Consider the following 25,489-nt stretch of genomic DNA (forward strand, 5'->3'; position numbering starts at 1 on the left):
CTCCCGGGTTAGTGACATCACCAACCTTAAAAATTTACATAAACCCCGCCCCCGGAACACGATTTATAGATTATCAAGACAGAAAATGCTAATCAGTGATTAGAAAATACAGTTAACTCCACATCAGCTACATACATTTAAACATAAACAAAAAGGTTTTTGAAATTTTCAGGACACAAGCTGTTGTAGCTCCGCCCTCTGTGCCGGGAGCAGCTGCTCATTTGCATTTAAAGGGACAGACACAAAAACGGTGCATTTTTGCTCACCCTTAAAAAGTGAGAACTTTAACATGCTATATAAAAATATCTGTGGGGTATTTTGAGCTAAAACTTTACATACACACTCTGGGGACATCAGAGACTTATTTTACATCATGTGAAAAGAGCATTATACCACCCCTTTAACATTGATAATAATCAGAAATGTTTCTTGAGCACCAAATCAGCATATTAGAATGATTTCTGAAGGACCATGTGATACTGAAAACTGGTATAATAATATATGTAAGGGATAATATAGAGCAAGGCGGTTGTTATAGCGAATACAACCCTGACAGGCTGATCAGGACCTCGACGTGAAGCGGAGCCTGAAGGGGTTGTATTCGCTATAACAACCGCCTCGCTCTACATTATCCCGCTTATTACATGGCTACCCACCAAATAAATCAATAATTTGACACAAAATATTGATTTAAAAAGGAGTTTATTGATTTAAAAACGATTGTATTGCTTCCGCTAAAGAAAATAGTCTGTTCCGTCTCTACGGTTAGAATCCTGCGTCCATAGCAACGCTCTGTTTTTCATGGCAACGGTGTGTTATACTTCGCAGCGGTCTGTTATCAAGAAATAACACACCGCATTCTACATTGGAATTCAACCAAGCCATGTAATAAATATATATATATATATATCTATATATATATATATATATATATATATATTGCACATCATTACACAATATATTTTTGATCAAATAAATGCAGCCTTGGTAAGCATAAGATACTTTTTTCAAAAACATTAAAAAACATGGTAATTAGTCCAAACATTTGACCGGTAGTGTGCACTTATTTGTCGATACTAAATGGATAATTCACTTTATAAAATAGAGATAAAAAAAAAAAAAAAATCAATAAAACGTTGTGATATCAATTGCATCATACTTGTGGGAGATCAAGACAAAACCCTGGGCTGGTGTGGGGGAGGAACTATAGACACCTCCACATAAAGCCTGTGCATCCTCACCTCACAGCTTTGTGCATTAACCCTCAATGAGACTCATATACATGACAACAGCTATAGATTTGTAGTGGCTCTGCCACAGTAATTAAAAGGCTGTATGCACTGTTTGAAACCAAGACCTGCAAATCACAATGAGATGCTAAGAGCTTTCATTTCAGCAACATGCTGGATTGTCTGGCAATCAAAAGAAGCAGCAAAAATAAAAACCAATCGCAGACCCGTAATGAAGTTCCAAACAGACGTTCAAAGATGAAATGGCCTCTGGTTGAGGCACTACTTTATAATGAGCAAACAAATGAATAAGAATCACGGGGGAAATGACGGCATTATTATAGACATCCAGCGTAACGTTCTCATGCCAGGAAAGCTAAGGGACATTAGCAGAGCTTAGCCCTTCACCGAGCAAACTGCACTCCTCTACTTCACAATGTAAAGAAGCTCCATTTCCACATCAAAGCCCGGATGGAAAAAAAGCATGATGCACACTTTTATGTTGCTTTGCGGTTTTTGCTGTTGTTTTGTTTATTCCCCCTATCCTCTTCGCAGAGACTCCGTTTTGTGTGAACATGCAAATGGAGAAACACAAGGACATCCTTTAGCTCAGAACAATCACAGGCAGCGCGTGGAGGAGCCGTCTCTGCCTTTGAACTGTTTAAAGTGGTATTAATGGCCAACTTATAAATAATCAACTAATTCCTCTTTAAAGATATCCGCCAGTGGAGCGCTGGAAACTGGGAGCGCTGCAGTCTTTAAAGCAGCCTCAGAGCGCAATGTTTTATTCATTTATTTTTTATGAAAAGCAATGATTTGTTGCTTGCAAAACTTTATTAAACAGCAGATGCTTTAATCAAAGACCGTCCCCCAGGCATTTTCATTGAAAACTGTTCACGTTCAACCAGATTTCTTCATTTGTCTTTATAAAAGAATAATTTAAATATTACAGGCAAATTCCAGGGTACATTCAGCATAATCTGAGCAGCATCTGTGCATTCAGAAGTTTGGTGCTAATGTACATTAAGAAATAATTAGTGTTTTTGTGAAGTCACCTGAATGGTCTACACTCACTTGAGATGAAGACTGCGCTCATAAGAGCTTTCTATAAAAAGTGTTTGATTGTGTATAGTGAAATGACAATGTACAGTTGTGATGACGTGACCCACTAGATCTCGGAGAGAATCATTGGCTGCCAAGTTGCTAATGTTGTTGGATTATACAAAGAGAGCAAAGTAGACAACGAAAGTTATTATCGTGAATCAGTACCTGTACGACCGAAGAAGCAGAAAAGGTCTGAAGCCAGAAGACTAAAAGAATGACAAAAAAAGTGGAAGGTGGAAAGATGTTATGACTGAGAAAATCCTAAGTAGTGATGTTCGTTTGTACAATTATACTAAAATACCTTTTACTTGCTAAAAAAGTCTAAACTATCAATCAGACGACAGAAGGAACTGGAGTAGATTGTGTACAATAGGTTTTTCAGCAAAGATTTGACCATGTTGATCATTTACAGGACTTAAAATTTCTGTCTATCAAATATGATACAGTAGGCTTTATGGTTAAACACCTTTCTTGTACTTGTGCTCAACACACAGGCAACAGATTGAAAATACCCAAGGATATTCCTCGTTTATGATGCCAAGTATTATATAAAGCTGGACCAACTAAAATGTGTTTGGTACATACATGCGTTTAATTAAATTGCTCTTTATACATCTAACTTTTTTTTGGTGCATGTGGTATAATTGTTAAATTAGTGCCACAGCCGCTTGACAGAAACAACACGACACAGAAGCATAAAATGAACGTATCACGGGACGTACAATACAGTTGGCGGGTTATACGGTGGCTGACATTTGAGTGACATTTAGGGAAGAATTGGATATGTGTTGCATAAGAGAGGATAAGCAGTCTTCATTCAGGCCGAGAGAGCCAGAGATGAGTGACTGAGCTCTGGGAGATTGAATGGTAATCAGGACACTGCTGATATTCACCGATTGAAGACTCTTGCTCACCATTGGAGGATTTCAATATCACAAGAGCCCTAGAGGCAGTATTCTTATCAGCAACGGCCTCAGACAAAGAAACCCCCCGAATGAGATATGAGCTTTAACGAGGGCCAGCGCTAAACAACCATGACGATTAGCCAGAGAAGATTCAGGCATGCATGAAGACGCAAACACAAAGGCACGAAGCCCCTCTCCTGCAAACGTGTCCACAATCCATATCCTGGCACGCAATCGCACGCAAACGAACACGAGCCTTGAGACACCACAACTCTTTTGAGAAGAATACCTCCGCTGCCGCAGGCAATCTCATTCTAATGAGCGAGAAACAAAACACAAACAAAACAAAGCAACAGTGCTCTGGAAAAACGCAGTCCGATCTTGCGCACACACACACTCTCGTACATTCAAATACTCCCACACTTAAGTGCCAAAGCTTGCCAGAATTGCTCATTATCACTCCCTTTACAAGACTATAGACAAAGCGCGCCAGAGACAAAACCCACACACAGCTCATCAATGCGAACGCGTTCATTGTGTACAAGGGCGACAAACAAAAAGCGGAGCGACATCCATTTGGATAACCTGAGAGGGCTAACAGCTTTCTCCCAGAGTTGGCAGCCTGAGGAGGGAGGAGAAGAAAGTTCATTAATTAAACAGGGCTTGGGCAGACAGATGGAACCGCTAGCTGGATGCTAATTACTCGGAGACGAGCAGGTTTAACACTCGTCCTCCCCTCCTCCGCCATCAATCACAATTAGCACGGCTCCGAAATGTCCATCCTGCTCATCGGATCACCAACAGGAAGAGTGGGAGACAGAGGCAGGAACTGTGACCGACTGGGCCACTTCATGTCGGCTTAGAACACTTTTTGCAGATGCACAGGACAGGTGTAGACTTGGGTATGGACCAGAGGATCGTGCACCAGTTACGAGACCAAGAATGTTTTATTGCAAATTAAATGAGCAAAAACTTTGGAGAATGCTTGCGAACTTGTGCACAGTCCCTTCTAAGGTGCGCCTGAGGCCGCTGAGAGACATCTATCCTCTTTGCATCCTCACTGTTCTGAGAACATATCAGCTGAACCAGTTAAACTCAGGTAAAACTGTTCAAATACAGCAGAGGAACACAACTATCCACACTGGCTGTGGCTATGGCTCTTAGTTGTGCTCAAGAAAATAAGCTCTCGGTGTCTAGCATTTATATTTATGTTTTTGATCGTCGCTTATGCTCACCAAAGCTGGATTTATTTAATTTAAAAAAACAAACAGTATAAACAGTAATATTGTGAAATATTATGGTTGCACTTTCTTCTACAGTGTGTGTACTTGCAGTGTACTTACCTCAGAAAGTACTTAGAAATAAAAGGTAACTACGTAGATTAAGGTTAAGTTTAGGGGTAGGTTCAGGGTTAGCTACCCAGTTATTGTAATCACTTTAATAAGTATATTAAAGGGTATAGTATGTACATGCGAAACAGGTCTGTGAAATTATTATATTATAACAATATTATAACAATTTAAAATGTTTTCTATTCTAAAATGTAATTCATTCTTGAGATGGCAAAGCTGAATTTCCAGCAGCCAGCTGTGCGGCTTTATATTTTTGTTGAAAACCGTAATACATTTTTTATTTCAGGATACTTTTATGATGAGAAAATTTGCAAGAAAAGTATTTCATTAAAATAAAAATGATTTGTAACCAAGTAAAAGTCTTTACTGTCATTTTGTATCTTATATGTATCTTATGGAGCCCAAATCTTTGAATGGTACTTTTGCACTTTGAAATAAATAAGAGTTATTTTTTATTAAAACCATCAAAGACCAGTCTACTGTGTGGTCACTGTACGCGAGTAGGGGACAAACATGTAAACAAAGAAACATTCTGTCTAAACAAGAACAACTGATCAGCCATGAGAGCTAATTTCACTGTGTACTTGAAAACATGATCTATTTGTACAAATATAATGTTAAACCATTGCTTGGAGGCAACCGTTTATCCATTGTTTCGCATTTAATACAGTTGTCTCTTATCCACACAAAATAAACAACAACAAAACAGGAGAATACTCTATGCCAGAGTGCAAAAACACAAGCTGGCAGGAGCCAACAGGAGCCGCTCTCACGCTTTTCTCACGCGGTTTACTAACGTCACTCCTGAGGGAGCATTAATAAAGGAGCAAGCTCTGTGTAACTCTACCTCTCTCTCTCACACGTACACACACGTACACGCACACACACACATGCGCTGGGGATCACAACCCTGATCTGGCAATGGCTCCTCCATTCACAATAGTGGCAGAACATGGACAGATGTCAAGCATGAATGCCTAATGGAGTGCTAGTGATTTTTTTCTTTTTTCATTTTGTGTGGGAGGAGACGGAGGTTCAAGTTTAAACGTAGATTGTCAAATTCAATCACATTGGTGCAGACGTTCTGTGACAGAAAAAAATATCAGAGCAACAAACTGGGTGTTAGCTGCTAAAAGAAGGCAACATTTTGTGGAAACTTACTCAACTAACCCAGTGCACTTTTAAACAGAGGTTCTTTATTGGCATCGATGGTTCCATGAAGAACCATTGGAACCTTTCCATTCTACAAATTGTTATTTACAGTAGAAAAAGGATTACTAAAATGTTCTTCATACTAAGAAAAAATTGGTTCTTCTAAGAAATGTTCATTGTCAGTTTCTATTTTTGCATCACAGAACGTTTGCATAATGTGATTAAATTGGACAATCTACGTTTAAACCTGAATCTCTGTCCCCCCCCCCCCCCCCCCAAAAAAAAAAAAAAAAAAAAAAAAAAAACCTAGCACTCCATTAGGCATTCATGCTTGACATCTGTCTATGTTCGGCCACTACGGCATCGCTGTGAAAACACCCTTTTAGAAAACTAATTTTAAAAGAGCAAGCAACCACCCTGACAACTAGTCAAAATGAGTTCTGCATGAGCAAGCACTACTTACATTGTATTCAGAAATGTTAATAATCTAGTTTACAATGTTACTTCCCCATGCCTTCATCCTCGTCAAGAAAAATGAACATTTAATGCATTAAAATTCTGGTTGGAGAGCGGCAAAACAAAAGAAAACCGAGAATATCATCAAGTGCGTATTTCATATCACGTTGATAAAGTATGGAAGAGTTTGACCCAGTAGCATGCAGTACTCATATCAAATTAGACATGACTCGATGACCCGGGAGTCTTCCTGCTCCCTGCGGAAATTTGATTAAAAAAGCTATTGAGGATTCCGAGCATGATGATGATGTGCAGAAAAGAAAGCCACGGCCGCATGGATAAACATGAAGTACAAATTACATTTGCCACCTGTTTTTTCTTCTTTTATCCATTCCCTGAGTTGTTTACTGACCTGTGTTTAAGTCCTGGGTTTACCATAAGAGAAAATCCCCCACGGGCATTTGTGTGTGCGCGCGCATGTGTGTGTCACTATTCTTTGTTCCAGGCATCATGAGCAGCAGGAGGGGTAGAGAGAGCTAGAGAAGAGTAATGCTATGAGTCATTCAGTGTTAGAGAGAGAGGGTGGGTGGGAGAATACTTGAGTATTTCATATAAAGAGGCAGCAGTGAGACGCCATATGCCATATGGGCAAAACTGACTTTCCACTCATGGCTGGGCTTGACAGGCCTGTGGATGGGAGCCCCCCTTCATTGTGTGTGCGTGTGTGTGTGTGTGTGTGTGTGTGTGTGTGAGTGTGTGTGTGAGTGTGTTACAGAGGCTATGTTCAGAATAAAATATTAACTTACCAAATAAAATAAAATATTTACTTACTGTACTGGGCTTGAAACATATAAAGTGAAACAGTAGGTATTATTTCACACACTGCAAATAGAAGAATAGTTGAGAATATTTCATCCATTCAAAACACTTGAGCCATTCAGATTTTTAGGTTCTCTTACTTTATATGAATATATAGTTTAATAGAACATTTAATGTGTGAAGTGAACAACCCTATGCAAAAATCTCTGGATATAGTTTTTGTAGAAGGTTGTAGATAGACCTCAACATATGACATAAACCTAAAAAATGGTGACAATCAACAAATGTAAATGATGAGCTTGTAACAAAACAAACAAATGATTGAAAATCTGAAAGAGCAGAAAGTGCTGTAACGTTGAAAAAAAAGCATGTTGCCTTTAACATTTAGCAGCCGCAAATATTGAGCCAATAAATCATTGTTTACATTGGAAATGGAAAGTTGAGTGCATTAACTTGTGACGTAAAGTGTTCTATACATTGTATTTTAAATGCACTGAAGCAATAGCAAGGGTAGTATGGTAGTTTGATATTCTCAACATAGCCCATAGACTGTCTATGAATGTGTGCAGGCATGAACGAGAAGAAAAGGAGAGAAAGAGATAGGTGGGTGGTTGAGTTGGTGTAACTCACTGATCTGAACACACTGGACTTTGTCAGGACCTCCAGTAACAGCTGGCAAGTTGGGAGACCCAGGAAAGCAGACTAGGGAGGGGGACAAGCATGGGGGTGGAGAAAGGAAAGTGAAAACGTGCTTAGAGATGCTGAACTGCTCTCCACTGAGACATCGTCCACCAGATCTCCAGTCAAAGATGCTCATATCAAAAGGGAATCTTCCCAGAAAGGCCAGAAATATTATTTATGTAAGGATGCAAAATGTAGGCATGAATGTTGGCCAATGCATTGGAAGTGCACAGTCCCGATGAACATACTGAATGTGCGCTCTTGCGTTTCTGTGGTGGCAACAAACCTCAGTGGTTATTGCGACATCAAGGGGGTTTCTAATACTGTCAGCTAAGCAGGTTTATTGAATTAAAACGTTTATTTATTTTATATTAAAATATTTTAAAATGCCAAACACTTTAATATAGTTTCAGTAGTTTTATTGTTTTTGTCATTTTTGTTAGTTATTGATTTTTAATCCATCCATCCATCCATCCATCCATCCATCCATCCAACTAATAAAAATGACAAAAACAATGAAATTACTGGAACTTCAATATAAAAATATAAAATAAAAACGAATTCAAAATATGAATAAAAACTATAATAGTATCTCAATTATACTGAAATTTTTACTGTTGGTCTACACTCATTTTCAACTGAATTTCTTTAGTGTTGTCGATACAAACATGTGTAGAAACTGCTGCACCATTATTTGAATGCTGTTATCTACTATTATACTATGTTGGTCTATTATTGTGGTATCAGTAATTGCAAATGTACATGGCCCCAAACGCCATGCAAAAAAGCTAAGTGTGGATGTCACTAGGACAGTCTCTTCCAGTTTAACTAGGTGGTTCTTAGCAAGAATAATCTGCAAATTGTCGGCAGTCGAATGTCAGACTCGGCCTCAACACAAGAAACCATGTAAGCCATTTCATCCCATTTGACTTAACCCTGACAAGTGACTTCAACATAATCTATGGATACTGTGCTTAAATAAGAAGCTACTATGAACACAGTAAGATCTAATATGGTGGGATGGCCACAATGACATCCAAATGATCACATTCATAATCCTCACCCTAAATTGCTGGTACTTATATTATGGTTTATATGAGACCACATCCCCAACTTAAAGGGTTAGTTCACCCAAAAATGAAAATTCTGTCAGTAATTACTCACCCTCATGTTGTTCCAACCCCGTAAGACCTTCGTTCATCTTCGGAACACAAATTAAGATATTTTTGATTAAATCTGAGAGCTGGATCACTCCTCCATAGGCTTCTAAGGCATTGTAACTTGCTGGCCCAGAAAAGTTATTAAAGGTGCCCTAGAATGTGAAATTGAATTTATCTTGGCATAGTTAAATAACAAGAGTTCAGTACATGGACATGACATACAGTGAGTCTCAAACACCATAGTTTTCTCTTTCTTATTTAAATCTCGTTTTTGAAAAACACCCCTGAAAAACAGGCAAATCTCCACATAACACCGACTGTGACGCAACAGTCGGGATCATTAATATGTACGCCTTTTTTCCTCGAGAGACATCGTGGCTTGCAAACGAGCGAACGAAGCATGGCAGTTGCTCAGTGTTTGGATGTACAAATGAACACAAAAATATTTTTTTAGCTCCTTCATCCGAGCCTCTGGAGAACCAGTGGGTTATGTGAATTTCTGATGTGTAATTGTTAAAGTTCAGACAGATAATCTTTCTCTCAAAGTCGTTCAACACTGTTTATGCATCAGTAAATCGTGTTGCAGTGATAAGATCTTCATTCACGCGATCAACAGGCTGTCATCTGCTCAATGCTCATCACTGCAACCTTTTATGTGATGGGAATAGATCTAAATACTTAAAAAACTTCTCATGATTCGTTAATCCCGATAGCTGTAGTAGTAAAAACGTATAAAAGCTGTAATAGTAAAGTTTTCCAGATAGTTCCACATGTAATGCTAGATATTTCATATGCAAGCATGTCAGCCAATCACAGCAGAGGGCGTTTACTCTGAAGTCTCACAGCAGACACGCCCCTTCAAACTGAGTATTCAAATCAGAGGATGAAATCAGGCTAGGTAATATGCCTTTTATTTCTAAATTATAACAAATTTTGATCTAAAAAACATACTAACATTATAAGGGCACCCCAGGAAACATTATTAAATAATAAAATAATCCATTCTACGGCACCTTTAAAGAGATCGTTAATATAGTCCAAGTGACTACAGTGGCTCAATCTTAAGTTTATAAAGCGACGAGAATACTTTTTGTGCGCAAAACGCACAAAAATTTTTTGGGGGGCAAAAATAGAGGCCCAGAGAGAAGGAAATGAATAATGAATAGTTATTTTTGTTTTTTTTTACACACAAAAAGTATTCTCGTCGCTTCATCCATCACGGGTGCTAAAAGCTGAATCTCGCATGACTGACGGTGGGTAGGAACAGATTATGGCTATTGATTGGTGCCTAGAGATGGATCTGAGCCAGGAGGAGAGAGGGAGTAAGCAGGCTAACTCCATCGATTCTTGTTCAGCAGGGAGGCAGCAAAGAGACTGAAGGTCAGTGAATCTCTGCCTCACCTCTTAAAGGCCACTGGACTGCCATCGCAAGCCCATATGGATTAAAGCATCTCAGCTTCATGCAGAGAATGACAGAAAGAAAGTGAAAAGACAGTGTATGACACACTGACCTTAGGCCAAGAAAGGTCATATGGCGTTATGACAACACCAGGGTGAGTAAATAATGATCCAAGTTTAATTTTTGGATGAACAATCCCTTTAAAAGGACACATTATAGTCCTCAGCAATACAAAGAAGGAGAATATGAAGGAACAAAAGGCTCTCGTATCAGCTGAAGATTTATTGATCTTGTAATATATCCTAAGTTTCACTGCACAAGGCTTCATCATGGCCCACTTCAAACTCGCAGCAGCTGATGAATCAATAATCACGACGCATTATGCGCGACGTGAAAGGTGTCAGCAGGAGTGAGGACTCTCCATTCAAGCTAAGCCCTTTGGAAAAGCATAATCCCAGAGTCGGGTGGGACAGAGATCCATAGATTAGCTCCGCACACTCACCTGCATACACGCATACGAACACGGACAATGGAGCGCAGGGGTGTGGGACAGCGCAGGGCACAGGGGTGGACTGCAGTGCCCCATGCCAAGCGCTGGTGGTCATTTCACCAAAACCCATCCAATTAGAGCTGAGTGATGGTGTACCCCGCTGGAGGCCAGAGAGAGACACCTGCTTTTATCAGCCTGTGCAGGGAGTACGAGGACTCGCTTTCAAGAAATATTCAACTAATTACGTTGGAGCACCAAGCACAACAAGCAGGAAAATTGCAGGGATCCCGACCCATTGTGAAGCAGAAAACTCCAGAGAAGATTTCATCTCCACACAAAACAGACGTCTTTTTTCAGACTGCGAGGCAAGGTCATGGTTCAGACCGGGAGACGGTGAGAGAGAGAGAGAGAGAGAAAGAGAGAAAGAGAGAGAGGAGAGGACCAAGACCATGTTCACACTGCATATGTGATGTAGATCTGTTTCTGGATGACAGTGTAAACGGTAAAATTAACACTCAATCTAACAGTTCTGGTCTGGGCCGCTTTCATACATTGGAATTAAATCATAAATGTACCAGATTTTACATAATGTGACTGAGTAAAACCTACTGCATGTAACGTAAGGCATGGGTTGGTTCTATCCATCGGTTATTGATTGGATTTTGAGATGTTGGAGGCAGATCTGAATGAGAGCTTGCAGTCGATTGTAAAAAAAGGGGCGGGTTTTAGCAAACAAAGTGATTGGAGAAGTCTGGCATATGTCACCATAGACACGTCTGTCCCAGTGTTGTTATCGTTAACTAAAATTAAAATGGTTAAAACAAATCTGAAACAAATCTGAAATAAAATAGAAATTTTAGATGAAAACTAAAAAGTAGATTTTTTTTTTTAAATGTTGCCTTGGCAACTACCTGAGAGAAAAGTACTAAAATTACGAACTGAAAGAAAACTAAAACTGAAGCTAAAAATAAATTAAAGCTATTAAGAAATATATATATATATATATATATATATATATATATATATATACACACAAAACTGAATAAAAATGACAAAAGCACAAAATATCAATAACATTAAGATCAATTCATATAGAAAATAGGTAATGTGAATTTTCTTTTAATGACAACCAGAGGATTTTGCCCACGCCTCTTTAACATCATAATTAATTACTGTTGTTTTATGTATGCGGGTCAGTGCAGGAGCACCGTCTGTTCAAGCCAATGTCTGACATGAGCCACTTTTCAAAAAGTCACAACCTTAAAACCAACAACAACAAAACAAAAAAATCTGATTTGATCAGAAAACTGGAATTGGGCTTGTGTTGTGAACTTGGACAAAGAGATGAGATGAGCAATGGAAAGACAAACAGAGACAGAAAGACACACAGAGAACGAGAGGATGCACTTATGTGTGTATGTTGAGCAGATGTTCTTGTGACGGACAGATAAGAGACAGTGGTGCAGAAGCAGCACCCAAAAGCAGATCAATTATTCATAGGGACAGATCAAGTCATTGCAGGAAGCTGTGAAAGCAGAATATCCTTAATGGCCTTTCACACCCTATTCACAAGAGACAATTAACAGTCACACACACACACCAACACACAATAATGATCATACTGATGCAATATCATTCCAGAAAGCAAAGAGCAGAATTAAAAAAAAAATCAGGCATGATGCAGCAATATCTGCTTACAGTTTGATCTGCAGTATTCTCATAAGTGCCACAGGTGAAATACAAGCTTGTTACACAGGGATGGGAATACCGGATTGGTAATTTTTTTTTTGAAAATCTGTTAAATAGATGCACTATGCACATGCACTACCATCTTATTTCTAATTTAAATAAATGCGTTTTACTGAATTTACTGCATTTTTGTTAAAGTAAACGCAGCCTTGACGAGCACAAGAGACTTGATTCAGAAACCTTAAAAAAAATCTTACCAACCCCAAACTTTTGAATGGTAGTCTAGCACTCCTCCTTCTCACAAATCAAAATTATATCCCCTCAAATCAATATTTTTGTGACCATATTTTATTTACTTGCATTAAATGGGATAATTTGCAGTTAGCTGATCATTATCAAAAAGTAATGACCACTGTTTTATGTCAGCGTTCCTTTAAGGTTCATTTTGTGATAATTCATATTTTCCCATATACCAACGGCACGTAAAACTGGTTGGCACACTTTCCAAGAGAGTTGATTTATTATTTACAGCTACACAACTTGACGTATTACATTACTTCACTTCTTGCCAAACACTTTCAAACTAGTATGGCAGCTTACTCTGTTTTTAGAGAGAAGTTCTACATGCAGATGAGAAAGTTATGAGACAAACAAATATACATTTAGTAACAGTATAAGCATAACAGTTGATTCCTGACCACTGAATTATTGATGATTAAAGCCACATTTCATGTTGGCCATTGATTTGTTATGATTACATAGCTGGTCTGTTTCAATTTGATCATTAGTTCCATAGAAAATATGCACTACCTAGGAATTTATCATTGTCAAAATCATTCAATAAAACATTTGCTCACTGAAAATTCCCAGAATACACCATAAACACCAGAATATTTGGACTTACCGGAAAATGGTGCATTGTCTTCGCCAGAAATGGAGGACGAGCTGTACTTTTAACAGCTATAACAAAGAACAACAAATGATGCCCCCCAAAAAATAAACAAAAATTTGCTCACGCCGTATAATACAGCAATAGTGATAATGATTAACCTCATAATGGCGTTGTGATTATTGAGGCATCAGTGTCCCGACATTTAGTGGAAGTCATGTTCACGATATAATGATCAGGGAACTACACACACAGAGTGTGTTTTCTCCACAGGTACAGTTAGCACCTAAAGCACATTCAGATACTCGAATGCAGTGACCTGACAGTCTACTGCATCACAAACCATAAAGGTGAAAGGATACAAACTCTGGTAGAGCGGCAGTCGAGACTTCACGGCCCTGCTAGCATTGATGCACGTGGCCCGCACCAGACTGGGCAACAGCGTTCCAGTCACTATCGCCCCGTCGAACAGAGGCCCGAAGAAAGGAACCTGGTCAAGAGAGGGTACAAAAAAATGTTTCAAACTTTAAATCACTATACATGAAGTCTCAGCCTGATGTTGCATGTGATGTGTAGCGGAGTTACAACAGCTCGTGTCCTTAGCAGCTTGCAGACACGCACTAAAATGTCAGAAACTATTCTGCCTTTTATATTCAAACTGGAGTCGGACAATGATGGACTCAAGAAGAAGTGACAACATGTAGAAGCAACAGGACATTTCTGAATTGTTAGTTGATGAATTTAGGTAGGCGATTTCGAGTTGTATCTTCTAGTCATTGATTAGCATATTCTGTCATTGATAATCTATGAAACGCATTACGGGGGCGGGGTTTATGTAAATTAAATATTAGGGTTAGTGATGTCACTAACCCGGGAGGAACCCATTGTAGTCCCTACCAGCCGTTTGTTGCAGTCCTTAAAGGGTTAGTTCACCCAAAAATGAAAATTCTGTCAGTAATTACTCACCCTCATGTTGTTCCAACCCCGTAAGACCTTCGTTCATCTTTGGAACACAAATTAAGATATTTTTGATTAAATTTGAGAGCTGGATCACTCCTCCAAAGGGTTCTAAGGCATTATAACTTGCTGGCCCAAAAAAGTTATTAAAGACATCGTTAATATAGTCCAAGCAACTCCAGTGGCTCAATCTTAAGTTTATCAAGCGACGAGAATACTTTTTGTGCGCAAAAACACACACAAAAATAACGACTTTATTCCACTATTCATTTCCTTCTCTCTGGGCCTCGAGTGAGTTCATGTAGTAAAACTGCGTAGCGCGTCTGTGTTGTACATCACACGCATCACACACATGACCAGCGTTGGCCAATAGCGAGCCTACGTGTGACGTACAACACAGAAGCGCTGCGCAGTTTTACTACGTGAACTAACTCGAGGCCCAGAGAGAAGGAAATGAATAGTGGAATAAAGACGTTATTTTTGTGTGTTTTTTTGCGCACAAAAAGTATTCTCGTTGCTTGATAAACTTAAGATTGAGCCACTGTAGTCACTTGGACTATATTAACGATGTCTTTAATACACTTTCTGGGCCAGCAAGTTATAATGCCTTAGAAGCCTATGGAGGAGTGTTCCAGCTCTCAGATTTAATCAAAAATATCTTAATTTGTGTTCCAAAGATGAACGAAGGTCTTACGGGGTTGGAACAACATGAGGGTGAGTAATTACTGACAGAATTTTCATTTTTGGGTGAACTAACCCTTTAAAAAGCGATTTCTGTAAAAGACAATATCTCCCTTTGCTTTGAACTTTGAGCGTCGTGACTTTGCAGATGTTGTTTATGCTCAAACAGCAACATTACAAACTAACTAAAGTTAAAAAGGTGAATTCATTATCAACCATTAAATCACTATGCATGAAGTCTCGTCCGATGTTGCATGTGATGTGTACGCCACTACCAGACATGAAAAAATCTATGAGCAGGACAGCTGAATCTAGTCGATGGATAATGCAGTACTTCCATTTATCGAGCGGATGACACGAGAGTTAGTTGAGTGGAACGGCAGATAACAGTGACACAGCTGAGGGAATTTCACTAATTGCAGCCGCTGACATGATGCAGGAACCATATATATCTGACAGCATCCAGGCCACTCAACACACAGCAGTCAAGACTCGTAGAGGTGACGTGTTTACGAGAAATTACAAATGATGCACGCTTGGTTTCTCTGGGGATCTAGTGGCAGACGCGGGAGGAGGAAGATGAAAGGCAGCTTGACCGCGATGAGAGTGGCGTGCCGACAGTGCAGTAATGGACTCTGAGCATTAGTGCTTTCAGGGAACAGACAGGAAGAGAAACCATTCAGCCACAATCCACATATCCTGACAATCAACCAAACATCGCACATCCTGGCGAAGATCTTAAGACGCCTCTGGAGAGGCATTTCACGTAATATATGAAAATCTGGCAAGTTATGGTGGACGGTTGTGGTTTTTAATGTAACGTAATGTCATTATCTTCACGATGGGGGACGTACCTGGGTTTTTTTCAGGATCTGAACAAAGAACATGTGGTTTTTCATCGGGTAGATGATGATGAGGACATCTCCGAAGTCGGTGGGAATGATTCCTCGTCTGTAATCCCGCGTGTGCTCCGACCACACAATGTGCACTTCATCGTTTCCCAAGTGACGAAGCTATGACCAACCAGAGGCAAAACGCATCAATAAATCTGACACAAAAAAATTGTAAACATTAGTCATATAACTCACAAGGGGGCTTCATGTTGGAGAAAAAACAAACAAACACAGATAATCATTTGTACAGGTCAAACATATTGAGCAGACAGAAAAACAGATTCTTAGAAAAACATTAAAAAAGGATAACTCAACCTCACAAACATGTATGTTTTCTTAGTGATCAACAATAATTCCAGAAAGAAAATACTACATTTATTTTAGTACATAACAACTCCTGGAATTATTTTGGGAATTTTCAATCGGAAGACAAATGAGCTGGAGAAATTGGGTTCATTATGTCTCAATCATTTAAACAAATTGGCTTTTGCCAGAAAATTGGACAGATTTTCATTTTACATAAAAATATACATACATTTGTAGGAAATGCATTTTTCAGAAGCTAATTTTTGGCAAGGAACATGAAACACATGGGTGCCGAGAGTCTGAATAATATGTAGTTCTAATGTTGAAGCACCAGTAACATATTGCAATGATTTTTTTAATGTTGTACATGTGGAAATCTGTGAATCAGAGCAATGGGTTCAGAGATGTGGTACTATCAGCTGTCAAAGCTGTAAATGCCTTTCAGTTCGGGTAAAAAAAAATAGTAGAAATTGTTTCTAGAACTCGACCGGTAAGGGTCAGTGCTGATACAGATGTCTAGAGAGCTGGTGACATACTGGTAAATATAAATTAATTCAATAGTTATTCAAACCACAATAAATAAATGTGTCTCTATCCATTGACACAGCTGTTAGTAGATTTTTTGGTAGATTCACTGCTGATTTTATGATAGATTCTGACAATTAAAACAAAAACCAGGCATGTGTATCTATGACATCAATTACTGCTTTATTTGTTCAGAAACGGAAGTATCTTAAGATGCTATTTGTGTATTGTACTTTTCATATTTTTTGAACAGCAAAACAATTTTATGGAGCTGTCAACACTGGAAACTCTGATGGCATGCAATCATTTATAAAACTGTACGTTATTAAATTGTATACATACAATTATTTTATTTACAAGTCCCATGCTTGTGGTTTTTTTTGTGCTGTTTTATTTGGTGCATTTGTTTCTGAATATTGCTTTATCTACACTAGAAGTCTACAATGTTTAGATTTTTTGTTTTGCAAAAATCCCCCCCCCCCCACACACACAAACACATTAACACCAAAACACACCCCCCCAAAAATTGTACATGCACTCTGGCGCTAACCCTGACTTGACATTTCCCACAAATAAATACATTTATATGCTGTTATATATACACAAGAGGGCTGAATAAAGAAGCAAATTCACTCTCTGACAGTAGGTGGCTCTTATGGAAAAGTAGAAATACACGCGTTCACACAAAGCAGTGCTGCGCTTAAAAATGAACTGCCAAAAAGAAAATGAAATGGATAAAAAAAGTAGTTTGGTAACAGTTTACAATAGGGTTCATTAGTTAATGTATAAACTAACATGAACTAACAATGAGCAATTCATTTGTTACTTTATTTATAATGTTAGTTAAAAATCCAGCTGTTCATTGTTTATTCATGTTAGTTCACAGTGAATTAACTAATGTTAACAAGATTTTAATAAAGTATTAGTAAATGTTGAAATTAACATTGACAAAGATTAATAAATGCTGTATAAGTGCAGTTCATTATTAGTTCATGCTAACTAAAGTTAACTAACGAAGCTTATTGTAAGTTGCTTACTGTGTGATACAGATACTGCAGTATTGTTATCAACCAAATTAAGAGAATAATGCGCTAGACATATCGCCCAATCCAATAATAAAAATTATCCAAAAATTATTTCTTCATCCAGGGCATCATTCACTGTTCCCAGCATTCACTGTAACTAAACAAAACAAAAGCAGGGCAGACAGACCATTAAGACTTAATTCCAAATAATTAACAACAATTAAGTGGAGTATTAGCAAAATAGTGAGAAATTAAAGTGACCTCTGTAATCAAGGAAAAGGAGTCTTGGAAGCATTTCGCTGCAACAGTGTGGCCTTAAGCGAGCTCTTGTCAATGGGTCGTTAAACATCTGCCGATGCACCCAAGCCTAATGAGCCATTACCAAAACATGTCCTCTTCACCAAAAATGCAATTACCACATTTCCCCATAAGCCCTTAATTATGCTAATGGGCTAAAATTAAACAAATCCACAACAAGATGATTGGGTCGGCGCATACCGATCCATTTGGAGAGTCAGCAGAAGAATTGGCGGCATGTAAACAGGTTGGGGGGAAGAGAGGAAATGCAACACACATTGTACACATATACCAGATGCCATTCTCAATGAAAGGGATCAGATGTTAAAGACTGCAGACTTCTAAGAAATGCAAACTTTAGAATAGGGTGAAGTAGAAGGTGCTGCTGAAGGAGCTGAGGGTGGTTGCCATGCGGTTGCTATGCATTGCTAAGATGTTCTATGCGGTTGCTAGGGTATCTGGTGGTTTCTTCCCGGCCCAAGCCAAAAGAGTCCCTAAGACCCTTTGATGTGCTGGTCTCTAGATATAACTCGGGTCATTCCACCAATCAAAGGCTTTGGGATTTTTTTCACCCCATTTTATCACTCACCAGATGGAAATCACAGTGATGGCACAGCTTTTCTTAAAGCTACACTGTGTAATTTTTTAAGTTGATTCTTAGCAAAAAACACTTTGTTCTTTCAAAATGATATGTGCTCATTAATGTGTAATTACTTCTACCAACTAATCAAGTATTCTCGTAAGCGTAGAATCTGCCATTTAGAATACATACGAGCGAGTGCGGCAGCCATGTTGCGCCTCCATCTTGAAAATACATTAGCCAAAGAGGGACATACCGGGAAATTCAAGCTTCGCCTTTCGCGTTTTTACACTCAGTGGCACCGTGACGAATGCGAGGGGGAGATTACTCGCGACTGCCGGCAGATTTGAAATAATACAGCCACCGTCCTGAGTTAAAACGCCCTCTGAATGGGAGGGGCTAGAAAGTAATATTCAGTTGGTAGTCATATACAATTTCACCGCTAGATGGGAGAAAATCCTACACAGTGTAGCTTTAAACCACATGACTTGTGGTATCATGTTTGTGTTGGACAGGACTATTTGCCAAAGTTTAATCAGGGTATCTGCAGATTTTTAAATTCAAAGACGTTTTACAAATAAAATGAATACAAAGAGAGAGAGAGAAAAAACAAAAACAAAAAAAAAAACTCTCAAAATAAATCGTGTATTTACAGTAAGATCCTTTTACTTAAACAGGCTGGGGCATATATTCAAAATAGGGTAAACATTTTAAAAATACTCAAGACATGTTTTATTTAAAATATACTGACATTGGTTTTGTGTACCAATATATAAATACATATGAATTATAGGTCGACTGATATTGGATTTTGCGGATACGATAATGTGTTTAAAAAAAATATTATTGTACCGATACTAGTGAAGTCTATATACTGAATGTATTAAATAATGTTTTTTAGTTTAGGCCCAGAGAGAAGCTGCAAGAGTTTGTTAAGATGCCAGATACAGTTTACTGTCTAATAAAAATAGCAAAAAACAAAACAAAAACAAAAAACAACTACAACAAAAAAACAGCAACAACAACATTGTATGTATAATGCACGCCTTTTTTTTTTGTGATAATTTTCATGACCTTAAATTTGATCAAACTGAATTTAAAACTTAAGGCTTAGATCTAATTGTTTAATGCCAAGTATTGTTCGAACGGCAATACCTTAAATTTATTGAAAATCAAGCTTTTAATGTAGTTTATATGTCTATGTGGTGTTTTTAATATGCTTTAAGACAAACCATGTGTAAATTCATAAGTTGACAGCATTGCTGAGTATTTTCTCCTTAAAACTGCAGTGAACCAAAGACAGTCTCAAAAACACGCTTTGAAATCGCTGGTGTTTCTGACGACACAAACTACCTTGAACCAATCTAAACCTAACCAATCAGGTCAATGTGTGATCGTCAGCGAGTGGATCTCAGAGCTGTGTGAGTGAGTGGAGGCGGGGCTCATTTGCATATTCATAGAACCGCATACTAAATAAGGCACGGGTGTCGAGTTACATTCAAGCTATTTTAAGACAAGAAGATTTTTTTTAAAAGGAAAAAAACATTTAAATATGTAATTTTGGTGATCAAAAATTAGTTTTAAGGGATAAATTATTGACTACAGGAGGACTTTAAGTATGAGCAATAGTAATAGTGGCATTTGGATCAGCAAACATGAAAATATGAGCATATTAGCAGCCATATGTTGCATGGAGTATAACATTTACACTGAAAACAATTCACTCAGAAATTGCTAGTAAGTCTCAAAAATGAAACAAGGAACACATTGAATTAAACGTGAAATTTTGAAGTATAAAGACTGAAAAAATATTTTCTTGTGAAACGTACTCCAATAATCTTTATTTACAGCTTTAAAAAAAACTATTTTACAGTGTACATGCAGATTGTAAACACACAGACGCTGAGCAGAGCAAGAGATGCCCTGAAGCTTAAACGCTGCCTTGTAAAGAAGCAGCGTCCCTCCCTCTGAAACAAAAGAGAGTGTGTGTGTGTGTGTGTGTGTGTGTGTGAGAGGTGCCTCCTGACACTGGGCCTCGCATGGAAACACCCTCCCAGTAACTGCATTACTAGCCTGGCCAGCTGCTCTGCTCGATCTGCCCCCAGCACTCAATTTGATTCAGGAATTCTTCTCTTTTCTCCTCTCTGTGTTCCTCGCCGTCGTCTCTTCACCCCTCCTTTCTCTCACTACCTCTGAAAGTTGCATTTGCAAATTAGAGGAGTTACTTCCTGTCTGCCTGTGGCTGATAAAACAGCCCTTTCACCCCTCCTCACACACGTGCCAGAGCGGGAGCGCGGCAATTACGGGGCCTGATGTCCAAAATGAATCGAGCATGGCTCGCGGCACACACACTCCCTCCCACTGGCTCACAGAGGCACGGAGCGTGGCTGAGATGGGCTAATATGAGCTCTGACGGTGTGAGGCTTCGATGTCCGGGAGCCTGATGAATTTTTCTCTCTGCAGGCCTGCGCATGATCGGATTGAGCGCTCAGAACTAAGCAGGATCCCACCGGCTCATTTTGCCAGAGTTAACCTGCTAACGCATGTCGATCGCCGTCCCGCAGACACAGGGGGAATTCGATAGCAGGGCCCTGCTGGTATCCGGCAGGCCTTTGGCCCTTGCGGCGTGAGTTAATGTGCTGATCGGGACCCCGGTCACAGCGCGCACAGGAGTCCAGAGTTACTAAACCTGCACATGCTCGGCTCCCTCACTCACGACACGCTCTCGCAGCTCGCAGAGATCTGACAGAGACCAGCGATCAGCAGCACGCGCCAGAAGTCACGCTTTATACGCATGTCACCCCTCATTAAATCAACATTTTAAACACAATGAAATGTCAATAGGAGTTTTTTGTTTTGTGTTGCTTTTAATTTAAAACAACGTCCAAAGCACATACACACACACACACACACACACACACACACACACACACACACACACACGCACGCACACACACACATAGATATTTTACCTGTCAAGCATTTTCAATTGACTATGACAGATGCTTTCATTCTAAAGCTTCACCATGCATTTCTTTGTCCAGCTTGTAGACTTCCATGGCTTATTTACATCTTGGTGACTAGATATGATTGCTAGATTACAAATGCACTCAGTTTTCACTCGATTTGATTGCTTCTCTCTCACTGCTTGACAGTGGTAGAACAAACGGCAATAGAAAAGCTTGATAGTGATAGCAACAGTAACAAAGGGGGCACAGTTTAACAGCAAAACCAAAGATAATGCACTTTTTTCTTCCTCATTTCCTCTCTGAATGTGACTGGAATGCCTGCACTCCTGACCAAGCTGTGATGCAATTTATGATACTGATAAATGACAAATTTCTACCAGTTTATTGTGTAAATCACATTAAAACCGCTATATTTATTTTAAAAGTGTATGGGTCATGTCAAGTAGGAAATGAGGCACTACCTTTTTGGTGATGGAGTCATCTGAGTCAGAAGGCATGCGAGTGGACACGTGGAAGATGACCTCCACGTTGGAGGTAGCGTAGTACGGCGCTGTGGTTCCTGTGCTGCCATTCCTCTGCAAACCACCCATAAACCCACAGTGAGACGCCAGATTCACCTGAAAGAGAGAGAAGCTTTCTGATGTAGTCACAGGACATGATCTCTGCTCACTACAGACGCATTAAGTGGATTTTATGTGTTCTTTCACCTCCCATCCCAGCCCAGAGACGAAGTCCTCATACGCCTGACTGCCCTCTGTGTTGGACAGAATGGAGCATTTGTCCTCTTGGCCTTCTCCAATGTAGAAGACAGCGATCTTGTGCGTCTCTCGACTGGAGACAGAAAAACACAAGACGAACAGACATCATGCAAAAAGTTGTGACATCATGACATTTGAGGTGTCACCATATTTGATGTGTTCAGTGTATTTAATCACAGGCGAGCCAGAGAAATGAGAAGCACCTGAGCAACATTTCAAGTGTTGTAGCAAAGGGTGTGAATACTTACGCAATGCGATTTTTTTTCTTTTTAATAAATGTAAATCAAAAGTAATCACAAATCTGGTTTTACTTTGTCATTATGGGGTATGCAGTATAGATTAGTGTTATTTATGTTATTTGTTTATTCACATATAAACATTCATCAACTCACACATCAGTTGTGGTAAACGAAACAAGCATGTTCGATTGATGTGCGAGAACCAATGAGGTTCATTCTCGTGTTACGCAGCACGTTTGAGCTTCAGCAAGAACCAGTGAGGTTCATTCTCGAGTTACGCAGCACGTTTGAGCTTCAGCAAGAACCAATGAGGTTCATTCTCGAGTTACGCAGCTCGTTTGAGCTTCAGCAAGAACCAATGAGGTTCATTCTCGTGTTACGCAGCACGTTTGAGCTTCAGCAAGAACCAATGAGGTTCATTCTCGTGTTACGCAGCACGTTTGAGCTTCAGCAAGAACCAATGAGGTTCATTCTCGAGTTACGCAGCTCGTTTGAGCTTCATCAAGAACCAGTGAGGTTCATTCTCGAGTTACGCAGCTCGTTTGAGCTTCAGCAAGAACCAATGAGGTTCATTCTCGTGTTACGCAGCACGTTTGAGCTTCAGCAAGAACCAATGAGGTTCATTCTCGAGTTACGCAGCACGTTTGAGCTTCAGCAAGAACCAATGAGGTTCATTCTCGTGTTACGCAGCACGTTTGAGCTTCTGCAAGAACCAATGAGGTTCATTCTCGTGTTACGCAGCACGTTTGAGCTTCAGCAAGAACCAATGAGGTTCATTCTCGTGTTACGCAGCACGTTTGAGCTTCAGCAAGAACCAATGAGGTTCAGTCTCGTGTTACACAGCACGTTTGAGCTTCAGCAAGAACCAATGAGGTTCATTCTCGAGTTACGCAGCACGTTTGAGCTTCAGCAAGAACCAATGAGGTTCATTCTCGTGTTACGCAGCACGTTTGAGCTTCTGCAAGAACCAATGAGGTTCATTCTCGTGTTACGCAGCACGTTTGAGCTTCAGCAAGAACCAATGAGGTTCATTCTCGTGTTACGCAGCTCGTTTGAGCTTCAGCAAGAACCAATGAGGTTCATTCTCGAGTTACGCAGCACGTTTGAGCTTCAGCAAGAACCAATGAGGTTCATTCTCGAGTTACGCAGCACGTTTGAGCTTCAGCAAGAACCAATGAGGTTCATTCTCGAGTTACACAGCTTGTTTGAGCTTCAGAAAGAACCAATGAGGTTCATTCTCGTGTTACGCAGCACGTTTGAGCTTCAGCAAGAACCAATGAGGTTCATTCTCGAGTTACGCAGCTCGTTTGAGCTTCAGCAAGAACCAATGAGGTTCATTCTCATGTTACGCAGCACGTTTGAGCTTCAGCAAGAACCAATGAGGTTCATTCTCGTGTTACGCAGCACGTTTGAGCTTCAGCAAGAACCAATGAGGTTCATTCTCGTGTTACGCAGCTCGTTTGAGCTTCAGCAAGAACCAATGAGGTTCATTCTCGAGTTACACAGCTCGTTTGAGCTTCAGCAAGAACCAATGAGGTTCATTCTCGTGTTACGCAGCTCGTTTGAGCTTCAGCAAGAACCAATGAGGTTCATTCTCGAGTTACACAGCTCGTTTGAGCTTCAGCAAGAACCAATGAGGTTCATTCTCGTGTTACGCAGCACGTTTGAGCTTCAGCAAGAACCAATGAGGTTCATTCTCGAGTTACACAGCTCGTTTGAGCTTCAGCAAGAACCAATGAGGTTCATTCTCGTGTTACGCAGCACGTTTGAGCTTCAGCGAGAACCAATGAGGTTCATTCTCGAGTTACGCAGCACGTTTGAGCTTCAGCGAGAACCAATGAGGTTCATTCTCGAGTTACGCAGCTCGTTTGAGCTTCAGCAAGAACCAATGAGGTTCATTCTCGTGTTACGCAGCACGTTTGAGCTTCAGCAAGAACCAATGAGGTTCATTCTCGTGTTACGCAGCACGTTTGAGCTTCAGCAAGAACCAATGAGGTTCATTCTCGTGTTACGCAGCACGTTTGAGCTTCAGCAAGAACCAATGAGGTTCATTCTCGTGTTACGCAGCACGTTTGAGCTTCTGCAAGAACCAATGAGGTTCATTCTCGTGTTACGCAGCACGTTTGAGCTTCAGCAAGAACCAATGAGGTTCATTCTCGTGTTACGCAGCACGTTTGAGCTTCAGCAAGAACCAATGAGGTTCAGTCTCGTGTTACACAGCTCGTTTGAGCTTCAGCAAGAACCAATGAGGTTCATTCTCGAGTTACGCAGCACGTTTGAGCTTCAGCAAGAACCAATGAGGTTCAGTCTCGTGTTACACAGCTCGTTTGAGCTTCAGCAAGACCCAATGAGGTTCATTCTCGAGTTACGCAGCACGTTTGAGCTTCAGCAAGAACCAATGAGGTTCATTCTCGTGTTACGCAGCACGTTTGAGCTTCAGCAAGAACCAATGAGGTTCATTCTCGTGTTACGCAGCACGTTTGAGCTTCTGCAAGAACCAATGAGGTTCATTCTCGTGTTACGCAGCACGTTTGAGCTTCAGCAAGAACCAATGAGGTTCAGTCTCGTGTTACACAGCTCGTTTGAGCTTCAGCAAGACCCAATGAGGTTCAGTCTCGAGTTACGCAGCTCGTTTGAGCTTCAGCGTGGTTTGTTCTCGCGTGTCAAGCAGGTTCGGTTGAGCTTCTGTTTAAGTTTGCTGATCAATGATTATGTAAGGGATAATGTAGAGCGAGGCGGTTGTTATAGCGAATACAACCCCGACAGGCTGATCGGGACCACGATGCGAAGCGGAGGGTTGTATTCGCTATAACAACCGCCTCGCTCTACATTATCCCGCTTATTATATGGCTACCCACCAAATAAATCAATAATTTGACACAAAATATTGATTTAAAAGCGACTGTATTGCTTCCGCTAAAGAAAATAGTCCGT

At 39.9% G+C, this 25,489-nt stretch overlaps 1 protein-coding gene across 8 annotated transcripts in view; it reads right to left on the reverse strand.

Moving 5' to 3' along the window:
- Positions 1–25,489, reverse strand: part of ralgapa2 (Ral GTPase activating protein catalytic subunit alpha 2) — a 182,610-nt gene that overhangs the window by 23,689 nt on the left and 133,432 nt on the right. For all 8 annotated transcript variants that reach the window (XM_079854349.1, XM_079854348.1, XM_079854347.1 and 5 more), the window contains 4 exons: positions 22,266–22,389; positions 22,020–22,175; positions 15,818–15,976; positions 13,688–13,815 (listed from right to left, as the gene is read on the reverse strand). In XM_079854349.1, the coding sequence (XP_079710475.1) occupies positions 13,688–13,815; positions 15,818–15,976; positions 22,020–22,175; positions 22,266–22,389 (567 nt within the window). The remainder of the gene's footprint in view (positions 1–13,687; positions 13,816–15,817; positions 15,977–22,019; positions 22,176–22,265; positions 22,390–25,489) is intronic.

The sequence above is a fragment of the Squalius cephalus genome, assembly GCF_949319135.1.
Source record: "Squalius cephalus genome assembly, chromosome: 20".
NCBI lineage: Eukaryota > Metazoa > Chordata > Actinopteri > Cypriniformes > Leuciscidae > Squalius > Squalius cephalus.